The 13,621-nt window shown below is 47.3% G+C and overlaps 1 protein-coding gene across 1 annotated transcript in view; it reads left to right on the top strand.

The window, feature by feature from the left end:
* The window catches only part of GUCY1B1 (guanylate cyclase 1 soluble subunit beta 1), a 148,968-nt gene that overhangs the window by 34,192 nt on the left and 101,155 nt on the right, over positions 1–13,621 (top strand). Inside the window, exons 3-4 of the mRNA XM_063920493.1 lie at positions 4,417–4,517; positions 11,663–11,781. Of these exons, the coding sequence (XP_063776563.1) occupies positions 4,417–4,517; positions 11,663–11,781 (220 nt within the window). The remainder of the gene's footprint in view (positions 1–4,416; positions 4,518–11,662; positions 11,782–13,621) is intronic.

Here is a 13,621-nt window from a genome sequence, read left to right as displayed (position 1 = left end):
CTGGTTCCAAAAATACGGGGGACAAAAAGCGTAGGGGTCCCCCGTATTTTAGAAACCAGCACCGGGCTCCACTAGCTGGACAGATAATGCCACAGCCGGGGGTCACTTTTATACAGTGCCTTGCGGCCGTGGCATCAAATATCCAACTAGTCACCCCTGGCCGGGGTACCCTGGGGGAGTGGGGACCCCTTCAATCAAGGGGTCCCCCCCCCCCAGCCACCCAAGGGCCAGGGGTGAAGCCCGAGGCTGTCCCCCCCATCCAATGGGCTGCGGATGGGAGGCTGATAGCCTTTGTTGAAAGTGAATGATATTGTTTTTAGTAGCAGTACTACAAGGCCCAGCAAGCCTCCCCCGCAAGCTGGTACTTGGAGAACCACAAGTACCAGCATGCAGCGTAAAAATGGGCCCGCTGGTACCTGTAGTACTACTACTAAAAAAATACCCCAATAAAGACAACACACACACACCTTGAAAGTATAACTTTAATACATCCATCCACACCTCCATATACACATACTTACCTTATGTTCCCACGCAGGTCGGTCCTCTTCTCCAGTAGAATCCATGGTGTACCTGTTGAAAAAATTATACTCACATAATCCAGTGTTTTAGGCTCCTCGGTAAATCCTTTTGTAATCCACGTACTTGTAAAAATAAAAAAACGGATACCCGACCTCGCACTGAAAGGGGACCCATGTTTTCACATGGGTCCCCTTTCCCCGAATGCCTGGAACCCCCTCTGACTTAAGTCCAAGAAGGTTCCATCAGCCAATCAGGGAGCGCCACGTTTGGCACCCTCCTGATCGGCTGTGTGCTCCTGTACTGTATGACAGGCGGCACACGGCAGTGTTACAATGTAGCGCCTATGCGCTCCATTGTAACCAATGGTGGGAACTTTGTGGTCAGCGGTGAGGTCACTTTCGGTCAACCGCTGACCTGAAAGTTCCCACCATTGGTTACAATGGAGCGCATAGGCGCTACATTGTTAACACTGCCGTGTGCCGCCTGTCAGACAGTACAGGAGCACACAGCCGATCAGGAGGGTGCCACAACGTGGCGCTCCCTGATTGGCTGAAGAAACCCACTTAGACATCAGTCAGAGGGGGTTTCTGGCATTCGGGGAAAGGGGTCCAATGTGAAAACATGGGGCCCCTTTCAGTTCGTGGTCGGGTGTCCCGTTTTTTTATTTTTACAAGTACGTGGATTACAAATGGATTATCCGAGGAGCCCTCTACACTGGATTTGGTGAGTAGGATTTTTTCAACAGGTACACCATGGATTCTACTGGAGAAGAGGACCGACCCTCGTGTGAACATAAGGTAAGTATGTGTATATGGTGGTGTGTATGTATGCATTAAAGTTATACTTTCAAGGTGTGTGTGTAATGTCTTTATTGGGGTATTTTTTTAGTAGTAGTACTACAGGTACCAGCGGGCCCGGTTTTCCGCCGCATGCTGGTACTTGTGGTTCTCCAAGTACCAGCTTGCGGGGGAGGCTTGCTGGGACTTGTAGTACTGCTACTAAAAACAATATCATTCACTTTCAACAAAGGCTATCAGCCTCCCATCCGCAGCCCATTGGATGGGGGGACAGCCTCGGGCTTCACCCCCGGCCCTTGGGTGGCTGGGGGGGGGGGACCCCTTGATTGAAGGGGTCCCCACTCCCCCAGGGTACCCCGGCCAGGGGTGACTAGTTGGATATTTGATGCCACGGCCGCAAGGCACTGTATAAAAGTGACCCCCGGCTGTGGCATTATCTGTCCAGCTAGTGGAGCCCGGTGCTGGTTTCAAAAATACGGGGGACCCCTACGCTTTTTGTCCCCCGTATTTTTGGAACCAGGACCAGGCGCAGAGCCCGGTGCTGGTTGCTTAAATATGGGGGAACCCCTGTCAATTTTTCGCCCATATTTTTGCAACCAGGGCCGGCTCAAAGAGCCCGGGGCTGGTTTGGTTAAGGAGGGGGGACCCCACGCAATTTTTTTTTGAAAAATTATAACATTTCCCACCCCTTCCCGCTGATAAACATGCACGGATCTCATGGATCCGTGCATGCCTATACAAACACGGGATAAAAAAGCAGGTCTGTTTTTTTTAGCACTTTTTCACGATTTGTATTTTAGCACGGCAGTGTTTGGCTATTGTCGGCAGTGTTTGTGTTTTGCACTTTTTAGTAAATGACCGATTTCTAGCAAATTGCAGGTGTATTTGACCGATGGTGTATTGATTCGTGATTTTTTCCTAGGACTTCCAAAATATTACGAATGCCCTCATCACTGCCGAGATTTTTGCTTAGTAAATTACCGAAATGACACTTTGAAGAAAAAACGGCATCTCGGTCAAAATCGGGACCTTAGTAAATATACCCCAATGTTTTTATGTACAGACAGAAAACATGAGATTTTGTGTTTTGCAGCATCCTGTTCTCTAATGATCTGGAAGGGGCTCAGATTAGGCATACAGATGTCTTCCCATACACCTAGCCTAAATACTCCATGCAACGTGAGACGCCTGGTGAGAGTAAGCCACGGTGTAGCGTTGTGACATTTTCTTTAAATTAGTGTCTAATGTGCACCTCAAACACACGCCTCAATCTATACCAGCGACACTAGGCTTTGGGGTCGATCCTATCATCCGAAAGGGTGCGTTGTGCCGTTGCTGCAGCATTTAAACACCAGCAACGACACCCGATCTCGCACCCTTTGTGGTCTGGTTTCCGTCCTAACTTGCACAAAAGTGCTCAGAGCCTTATGAGGCAGTGAGCACTTTTGTGCGAATTCGGGACTTCGTAAAGTGCGACCGCTGCCGTGATGATTTGCATCCACGATATCATCGCAGCTAATAGGATCGACCCCTTTGACTTTAATCCCACAGGAATTAGTTTTAAATATGTAGAAAGTTGCAGATGAAGCTCAACAGAAGTTGGTGTGAAAAAAGCTGCAGTCGCTGCATCGTAGCATTTTATATACAGATTCAGTCTCACTTTTCAGCATCGCGATGAAGCGAAAAAGACCTGGTGCACACAGGTACATCGGTATTTGCCCTGTTCATTTTATGAGTGTCCATAGATCCTCTTTACCCCACCAGTTTTACCACAACCTCAGAATTGGATGCAACTGTTACACAGCAATAACTTCCAGCATTCTTCTGCTCTTTCTAAAGAGATTTTATAGTGGAAGAGCATAAATCGCTGCTACTGAAACAGAAATAAACAGAAAAAGTGGGATTATGACATTAACAAAAATACAGCTCTGATCTCTACATACATAAAACAAGTGGCAGATAAGCAGTAGTTTAAAAGAAAAAAATAAAACTTTATGAAGATAATGAAAAGGGTGGAACAAAAGTTATAGCAGGTACTACTACACAGTAAGGTTATTACTTGTGCAGATACAGTATGTCCTGGTGTTTTACTTCTGATATGATTGGACAGCTCAGTCTAATAGACCTTTGTGACAACCTGGCCAGCACGATTTCGGCTGGATTTTGAGTAGGACACAAGTGAAAAGCAGGTTGAACGATGGTGGTGCAATTTGTTGTTTCTGGCCCACAGTCACATGCGAGATCTTTTGGTCATCCGTGCTGCATATTAATGCATGTTAATGAAGGACGGTACAGTGATTGTTTAGTCCTTCAGTATATCGTTCTGATGTGTACCGCGGATATGATATGTCGGCCATCTGATGTGTAGCTGGCTTTAAACTAACTGACGGAGATCTCACCTCATTTGTCCGTTGACAGACAACACTATCTGTGAAATGGGCAGTTACTTGGTGGTAATTGAGTGACGACCATGCATTCGCAAGGTACAGCCCTATTTACTGATTAATTCAAATTCCATGCGTTGTCTTATAGTTTGGATGAAGATAGGACATCTATGTTTGATGGAGCTTACGCACCTATCATGGTGCTGGTCAAGTACAGATATCAATGCTGACAGTTGCATCTGCAAATGGAAACCCAATGTGTGGGATAGGCTTCCACTTTTAATCGCATGGATTTTCTGCACACGCAGCGTATTCTGTCATTAGCATATGAAAGTAAGCAGATTTCAATGGTCTCATGGAAGACAGGCCATATATGGGCATGTCACAGGAGCATACCCTTTTTATTCAAAACAATTCGAATCCTGGGGTTGAAATCCACAATTAAAAATGTACTTTTTTCCTGATTTGTTTCTTTCATTTGGGTAATTATTCATTAATACAAATAATTACAAATGACGCTGTTTTTTTCTCACTTTGCTCAAATCAGCGATCAGCTCAGTATTATTCTATTATGATCTTTAGTGTGGGACTTTAGTGTCCAAACATCACCAAATGTCCCCACATGTGCCACTATAACTGTCATTTAATGTACTCTTTTTAAATAAGAGGCATTATTCTACACGTGGCTCAATATGCTTCAATCCCGTTTCTAGAAAAGAGGCACAGCTTGATGAAGAGGGACAGTTCCTGGTGAGAATAATCTACGATGACTCCAAAACCTACGACCTGGTATCAGCAGCAAGCAAAGTGCTCAGTAAGTAGCTTGTACACTTCTGCAACACTGCGATAACTGTTTCAGGAAGTTTAAAAGGAAGGCAAGTCATGCACATGACATTTTACGTCTATTTTTATCCATGTCTATCTGATGCTTGTTTTTAGAATATAATTGTTTTTAGAATATAATTGAAACTTTACTTTTGTGTCGCTCTTAATGAGGCAACATTACAAGCGTTCAGTGATTGGGGCGGACACTTATAACTATCCATTCTTGGTCGCACTGGAACCTGAGGATGTCATTGGCAACTGTGTTTCCAGTATCAGCCATAACTCGCTAACAGTAATCTGAATTAAAGCTTGTCCACTACCACCTTCAAATATTGGTGGGAAAGGGTTAATTATGCCCAGGCAATTCTGCACCCCACTCAGCCACTCACTCTTCTCTCAGCCTGCATGGAAACTATTTGATGGGTTATAAACTGTTAAACAAAGCTAACATTTTATTTAATTTCCAAGTACATAGAGTATGCTACAGCAGATCATTATTTCCAGCAAAATAAATTGTTTTCAGGCGTACATCTGTGGTCAGCTGTACAAGAGTGTATAATGAAATTATGAAAAGTTGTGCAAATGTAACATAAGAGATGAAAATCTTGTGCTTATAGTTTAAAAAACATTGGCTACGCCACTGTACTAACAATCTTACTTTGTGCCTGACGACAGATGTATCCTTTGTTATGGTAACTGCTGGAATGTTCCATCTTCTGAAACAGTTATCCCTGCTCTAATGTCACTTTGTTGCTTGACTTTATACTATACTATGGGGGTCATTTCGAGTTGTTCGCTCGTTATTTTTTTCTCGCAACGGAGCGATTAGTCGCTAATGCGAATGCGCAATGTCCGCAGTGCGACTGTGCCAAGTAAATTTGCTATGCAGTTAGGTATTTTACTCACGGCATTACGAGGTTTTTTCTTCGTTCTGGTGTTCGTAATGTGATTGACAGGAAGTGGGTGTTTCTGGGCGGAAACTGGCCGTTCTATGGGAGTGTGTGAAAAAACGCTACCGTTTCTGGGAAAAACGCGGGAGTGGCTGGAGAAACGGAGGAGTGTCTGGGCGAACGCTGGGTGTGTTTGTGACGTCAAACCAGGAACGACAAGCACTGAACTGATCGCACTGGCAGAGTAAGTCTCGAGCTACTCAGAAACTACACAGAGAAGTCTTTTCGCAATATTGCGAATCTTTCGTTCGCAATTTTGATAAGCTAAGATTCACTCCCAGTAGGCGGCGGCTTAGCGTGTGCAAAGCTGCTAAAAGCAGCTTGCGAGCGAACAACTCGGAATGACCCCCTATGTACGAGTTCTAGGCATTGTCTTACAGTGTTATACACTTTATATTATGCCTTTACTGTAAAAGGATAAACGCCCTGCTTTAAATGTTTTACCCTTTTCTCTTAGTCCTAGAGGATGCTGGGGACTCCAAAAGGACCATGGGGCATAGACGGGATCCGCAGGAGCTTGGGCACACTGAAAAGACTTAAGACTGGGTGTGAACTGGCTCCTCCCTCTATGCCCCTCCTCCAGACCTCAGTTAGACTTTGTGCCCAGGACTGACTGGACACTCACAGGGGAGCTCTACTGAGTTTCTCCGGAAAAGACTTTTGTTAGGTTTTTTATTTTCAGGGAGACCTGCTGGCTACAGGCTCCCTGCATCGTGGGAGTGAGGGGAGAGAAGCAGACCTACTTCTTAGTTTTAAGGGCTCTGCTTCTCGGCTACTGGACACCATTAGCTCCAGAGGGTTCGATCACTTGGTGCGCCTAGCTGCTTGTTCCCGGAGCCACGCCGTCACCCCCTCACAGAAGCCAGAAGAAAGAAGTCGGGTGAGTATGAGAAGATCAGAAGACTTCAGAACGGCAGAAGACTTCGGTGACCAGGTACAGCGCAGCGGGGACGCTGCGCTCCATGCTCCCACACACATCACTGATGGCACTCACAGGGTGCAGGGCGCTGGGGGGGCGCCCTGGGCAGCAGGTCACTGGGGTCCGGGTAGCCGGCAGAAGCACTGTCGGTGCCTCGGCACCGTTCCTCGGCCGCCGCCGGCATTTTCAAATTGGGCGCGCTGAAGCCCGCCGGGAAGGGGCGGAGCTTAGCGCCCGGCTCACGGCGCCATCTTTCTCTCCTCCACGCTGCTGAAGAAGACGCTGGGCCGGACCTCCGATCACTCCCCGCAAGTAACGATGAGATTTCTCAGGGGGGGCACAGTGTGGTGCATTATTTAGTTTCTAAGCAGCGCTGGTCATATATATCCCCTATAGGGATATATAGGCGCTGGGGTGTGAGCTGGCATACTCCCTCTGGGTCTCTCTCTGGGCTTCACTGTAGGCCTGTCCCCTAGCTGAGACATTCTGAGTGTGTGTCGCTGTGTCGATCGAACGTGTCGACATGTCTGAGGCTGAATGTGATTCACCGGAGGAGGTTGTGGGGGGTGCAGTTGTGGGTCTGGATTTGGGTCTGTCGGCGCAGCCGACTCCTGATTTACTCACGTTATTAACTACAATCAATACGAATGTAGCTTCGTTATCAAAGAGGTTAGATAAGTCTGAGTCACAGACGCAGGTGTGGAAGAAGTCCATAGAGGAGGCTTTATCTCAGGTACAGACCCCATCGGGCTCGCAGAAGCGGCCGTTTACTCAAGTGGCAGATACTGATACCGACTCTGACTCTGAGGTCGATTTTTCTGAGGCGGCTTTGCATCCACGTTTAGTGAAGAGTATTCAGTACATGATTGTGGCTATAAAGGATGTTTTACACATTTCTGATGAACCTGCGGTGCAGGAAACAAGTATTTGTTTGTTCAAAGGGAAAAAACATGAAGTGAAATTTCCCCCCTCTCATGAAATGAATACTCTTTGTGAAAAGGCTTGGGAGTCCCCGGATAAGAGGTGGCAGATTCCCAAGAGGATTTACATGGCGTATCCTTTCCCCTCTGATGACAGGGAAAAATGGGAGTTGTCTCCAAATGTTGACAAAGCTCTATCTCGTTTGTCTAAGAAGGTGGCGCTTCCGTCTCCGGACACGGCAGCTCTCAAGGATCCGGCGGATCGCAAGCTGGAGACGTCTCTGAAGTCCATTTTCGCTAATACAGGCGCATTGCTCAGACCTGCAGTGGCGTCGGTGTGGGTGAGTAGTGCTATTGCTAAATGGGCCGAGAATTTAGCTACTGACATGGATACCCTTGATAAAGATAATGTTCTTCTGACTCTTGGTTATATCAAGGACGCTGCAGATTACCTGAAGGATGCGGCGAGGGATGTTTGTCTCTTGGGATCAAGAGCCAATGCCATGTCAATATCGGCAAGGAGGGCGTTGTGGATCCATCAATGGAATGTGGATGCCTACTCCAAGAGAGCTATGGAAGCTTTACCCTTCAAAGGTAATGTCTTGTTTGGGGACGGCTTGGCGGACCTGGTCTCTACCGCGACGGCGGGTAAGTCCTCTTTTCTTCCCTATGTTCCCACACAACACAAAAAGGCATCACATCAGCGGATGCAGTCCTTTCATCCTAATAAATACAGGCGTGGAAAGGGTTCGTCCTTCCTCGCTTCAAAAGGTAAAGGAAGGGGTAGGAAGTCGCCTGCCGTGTCAGGCGCCCAGGACCAAAAGTCCTCCCCTGCCTCTACCAAGTCCACCGCATGACGTTGGGGCTTCCCTGGGGTAGTCCGGACCGGTGGGGGGGCCGTCTCCGAGTCTTCAGTCATGTCTGGGTTCATTCGGGCCTCGATCCTTGGGTCCTAGAGATTGTATCTCAGGGATACAAGCTGGAGTTTCGGGAGGTGCCCCCTCACCGGTTTTTCGTTTCGCCCTTACCAGCGTCTCTTCCAGACAGGGAGCTAGTGTTGGCAGCGATACAAAATTTGTGTCAACAGAAGGTCATTGTTCCAGTTCCCCCGTCACAACGGGGGGAGGGGTTCTACTCGAGCCTATTTGTGGTGCCGAAACCGGACGGTTCGGTCAGACAGATTCTGAATCTAAAATCCCTCAATCCATACTTGAGAGTTTTCAAGTTCAAGATGGAATCTCTTCGAGCTGTGATTTCCAGCCTAGAAGGGGGGGATTGTATGGCGTCAGTCGACATAAAGGATGCCTACTTACACGTCCCGATATTTCCTTCGCATCAACCAATTTCAAACGTTGCCGTTTGGCCTTTCCACGGCCCCGAGAGTGTTCACCAAGGTCATGGCAGAAATGATGGTACTCCTTCGCAAGCAGGGGTATTCAATTATCCCGTACTTGGACGATCTCCTGATAAAGGCGAGGTCCAAGGAAAGGTTGCTAAGGAGTGTGGATTTGGTGCTGTCGGTGCTTCGACAGCACGGTTGGGTGCTAAATTTACCAAAATCTCAGTTGATTCCGACCACCCGGCTGTCTTTTCTGGACATGATTCTCGACACGGAGTTACAGATAGTTTTTCTTCCACATGAAAAGGCTCTAGAACTGCAGTTGTTGGTCAGGGAACTTCTGAAGCCGAAGACTGTGTCCATCCATCAATGTACGCGCGTTCTGGGGAAGATGATGGCGATGTACGAAGCCATTCCGTTCGGCAGGTTTCATGCCCGGGTGTGTCAGTGGGACTTGCTGAGCAAATGGTCCGGGTATCACCTGCACATGCACCGGAAGATAAGTCTATCTCCCAGAGCCAGAATTTCCCTCCTGTGGTGGCTACAAGGGTCTCACCTCCTAGAGGGACGCCGGTTCGGTATCCTGGATTGGGTACTTCTGACGACAGATGCGAGTCTCCGGGGCTGGGGTGCAGTCACCCAAGGCAGGAACTTCCAGGGGAGATGGTCGTTCCAGGAAGCGGGTCTCCACATAAATGTTCTCGAGCTAAAAGCCATTTACAACGGCCTGCTACAGGCAAGAAGCCTGTCCTGGTACAGTTAGACAACATCACAGCGGTGGCACATATCAACCGTCAAGGCGGCACAAGGAGCAGAGCGGCAATGGCGGAGGCCACAAGAATCCTTCGCTGGGCGGAACAACACCTGAGCGCCCTGTCAGCAGTCTTCCTTCCGGGAGTAGACAACTGGGAAGCAGACTTCCTCAGTAGACATGATCTCCATCCGGGAGAGTGGGCTCTTCATCAAGAGGTGTTTGCAGAAGTGACAAAGCGTTGGGGACTCCCTCTGATAGACATGATGGCGTCTCGTCTCAACAAGAAGCTTCCGCAGTATTGTTCCAGGTCAAGGGACCCCCAAGCCAGTGCGGTGGATGCCCTGGTGTCTCCGTGGGTGTTCAAGTCGGTGTATATGTTCCCTGCACTTCCTCTCATTCCAAAGGTACTGGGGATCATTCGGCGAGCAAGGGTTCAGGCGATTCTCGTAGTTCCACATTGGCCAAGAAGGGCTTGGTATCCGGATCTTCAGGAATTACTAGTGGAAGATCCTTGGCCGCTTCCTCTAAGAGAGGACCTGTTGTTGCAGGGTCCATGCGTGTTTCCAGACTTACCGCGGCTGCGTTTGACGGCATGGAAGTTGAGCGCCAGATCTTAGCTCGTAAAGGTATTCCAGGAGAGGTCATACCTACTCTCCTCAGGGCTAGAAAGGAGGTTACGGCGAAGCATTATCACCGTATTTGGAAGAAGTATGTTTCCTGGTGTGAGTTTAAGAAGGCTCCTGCGGAAGAATTTAATTTGGGGCGTTTTCTCCACTTTTTGCAGGCTGGTGTGGATGCAGGCCTGAAGTTGGGCTCCATCAAGGTGCAGATTTCGGCATTGTCTATTTTCTTTCAAAGAGAACTGGCTGCCCTCCCAGAGGTTCAGACGTTCGTGAAAGGAGTTTTGCATATCAATCCTCCGTTTGTGCCTCCTGTGGCCCCATGGGATCTGGACGTGGTCTTACAGTTTCTCATGTCTTCCTGGTTTGAGCCTTTGCGTAAGGTTGAGTTGAAGTTTCTCACCTGGAAGGTAGTCATGTTGTTGGCACTGGCTTCTGCCAGGCGGGTGTCTGAGTTGGCGGCCTTATCTCATAAAAGCCCGTACTTGGTCTTTCATTCGGATAGGGCAGAATTGAGGACTCGTCAACAATTTTTACCAAAGGTGGTCTCCTCGTTTCACATTAATCAACCTATTGTGGTACCGGTGGCCAGGGATGCTGGGACAGTTCCAAGGTCTCTGGATGTAGTGAGGGCGTTGAAGATCTACGTCGCCCGTACGGCGGTTTCCAGGAAAACTGAGGCACTGTTTGTCCTGTACGCTTCCAACAAGATTGGTCATCCTGCTTCAAAACAGACTATTGCACGCTGGATTTGTAGTACGATTCAGCAGGCTCATTCTTCGGCCGGATTACCGGTGCCGAAGTCGGTGAAAGCCCATTCTACCAGGAAGGTGGTCTCGTCCTGGGCAGCTGCCCGGGGCGTCTCGGCTTTACAGCTCTGCCGAGCGGCTACTTGGTCGGGTTCAAACACTTTTGCCAAGTTCTATAAGTTTGATACCCGGGCTGATGAGGACCTTGCGTTTGCTCAGTCGGTGCTGCAGAGTCGTCCGCACTCTCCCGCCCGGTCTGGAGCTTTGGTATAAACCCCATGGTCTTTTTGGAGTCCCCAGCATCCTCTAGGACGTAAGAGAAAATAGGATTTTGGTACTTACCGGTAAATCCTTTTCTCCTAGTCCGTAGAGGATGCTGGGCACCCATCCCAGTGCGGACTGTTTCTTGTAGTGTTCTCTTGTCGGTTCACTTAGTTTTTCCCCGGGTGTGTATTTCTTGTTTCAGCTTGTTGCTGTTGTTTTTTCATACTGTTATCTGGTTTACTGTTACTCCGGTTGTACGGTATGGTTGTGGTGTGGGCTGGTATGTTTGTAGCCCTTAGTTTACACAAAAATCCTTTCCTCGAAATGTCCGTCTCTCCTGGGCACAGTTCCTATAACTGAGGTCTGGAGGAGGGGCATAGAGGGAGGAGCCAGTTCACACCCAGTCTTAAGTCTTTTCAGTGTGCCCAAGCTCCTGCGGATCCCGTCTATACCCCATGGTCCTTTTGGAGTCCCCAGCATCCTCTACGGACTAGGAGAAAAGGATTTACCGGTAAGTACCAAAATCCTATTTTCTCCTACAAGCTTACCGCACAAGAATTTTTCCTGTATAAAATGTAAATGAAACTAACATGTTTGTTTTTCTCTTCCATTTATACAGATCTCAATGCTGGGGATATTCTCCAAATGTTTGGAAATATGTTTTTTGTTTTTTGCCAAGAATCCGGTTATGACACAATCCTTCGTGTACTTGGATCTAATGTCAGAGAATTTTTGCAGGTCAGGGACCAGTCGCTGTTTTGTTGTTAACACACAAAGCTATCAGGAAACAGCAAACACTAATTGCCGACACTTATGTCGGCATCTGTATTTTATGTTTTTGTTGACCACGAATAATAAATAGTGAAGCTTTTACTTTTCTTAAACATAAAAAAAAAAATCAATAGCGGCTATGAAAAACAATCTGACAGTCAATGAATCTCAGTGCTGTTAAAATGTCTCTTGTGTGCTTTTAAAAAAACAAATCAATTATGCTGAAATGTGAGCTGAAATGAATTGTGGGATATCTGTTACTCATTTAAGTGGGACTGTGGTTAGAATAGTTTGTGGGATATGCACTAACAGTCTGTACTTTAACTATAATCTATCATCAAAGTGTATGGGTTAAGTTACAAATTTAATGGTGGTTTCCATGTCTGAAAGTGTTTCCATGAGCTCCTCACACCTTTCCCCAGACTGCACGCCTCCTTACATTTCAAAGAAAAAAATATTTGTTGGGATGGCCTTCGTGGGTTAAACATTAATGGTCGCTATAGACAGTTCCAACACTGGTTAACATTGAGGCATGAAATCATTCAAGGTTTGCACCCATCGATGGCCATCCCTTTCAAGGAGAATGTCAGGTGGTGGGCCAGTCAGGTAAGAGGGCGGGACCAGGCTCTGTTCCCTTCCACGAGAGGTGGAGTAAAACCCATTGCTGCTTAACTGCCATTAATGGTGGTGAACAATTGTATATCCACCATCGATGAGAAAACCATTGATGGTTAACTATCAATGGCCAATGCCAACCCTAAAAATAGGGACTCTTAAGTCCAAAACCTGATTAAACCAGGCAACAGTAAGGAGTCACCGAATCACACTTTATCTACCTAACAATGGCCCTCATTCCGAATTGATCGCTCGCTTGCTGCTTTCAGCAGCAGTGAAAACGCTAAGCTGCCACCCTCTGGGAGTGTATCTAAGCTTAGCAGAAGTGCGAACGAAAGGTTAGCAGAATAATGCTCAAATGTTTTCAAGTAGTTTCAGAGTAGCTGCAGACCTACTCCTTCCTTGTGATCACTTCAGTCTGTTTAGTTCCTGCTTTGACGTCACAAACACGCCCTGCGTTCGGCCAGCCACTCCCCCGTTTCCCCAGGCACGCCTGCGTTTTTACCTGACATGCCTGCGTTTTTTAGCACACTCCCGGAAAATGCTCAGTTACCACCCAGAAACACCCACTTCCTGTCAATCACTCAACGATCAACCAAGTGACGGAAAAGAGACGCTCAACCTTGTGCAAAACTGCATAGTTTTTGTGAAAGTACGTCGCGAGTGCGCACTGCGGCCCGTACGCTTGCGCAGAAATGCCAATCTTTAGCCTGATTGCTGCGATGCGAACAACGGCAGCTAGCGATCAACTTGGTATGAATCCCAATGTTCTCATAATATCACTGCCACCAACCTATTTCCACATATCAACTGTGTTTGGCTGAGAACAAGTTCATTGGGGCTCTCACAGTTGCACCGTGAAGCTGCCTTCTGATGCTTATTGCTACTGTTGAAGGAAAGCTTTCTGAATGCTGTAGCGCAGACACCATTTTTGATCTGTGTAGAGACTGTTATTAGGATGTCCCCAACACTTATCCACTCTGGATTAAGGTCATTCCACTGTCACGTGTGGGACATTTGTATAAATTTTAACATATCAATTTTTGTTAAAATAACACAAGGAAGTAAAAAAGAAAAAAAAAGATGGATGTAATATCAAAGTGCCTAACTAGGCTTACTTTATAGGTAGCAAAACATTTTTGTTCTCTGTTATACCCAACACAATATCACAAAAATGTCAAGTACTAGGCAA

Source organism: Pseudophryne corroboree, chromosome 1 (assembly GCF_028390025.1).
Source record: "Pseudophryne corroboree isolate aPseCor3 chromosome 1, aPseCor3.hap2, whole genome shotgun sequence".
NCBI lineage: Eukaryota > Metazoa > Chordata > Amphibia > Anura > Myobatrachidae > Pseudophryne > Pseudophryne corroboree.
This window is presented reverse-complemented; position numbering and strand designations above follow the sequence as displayed.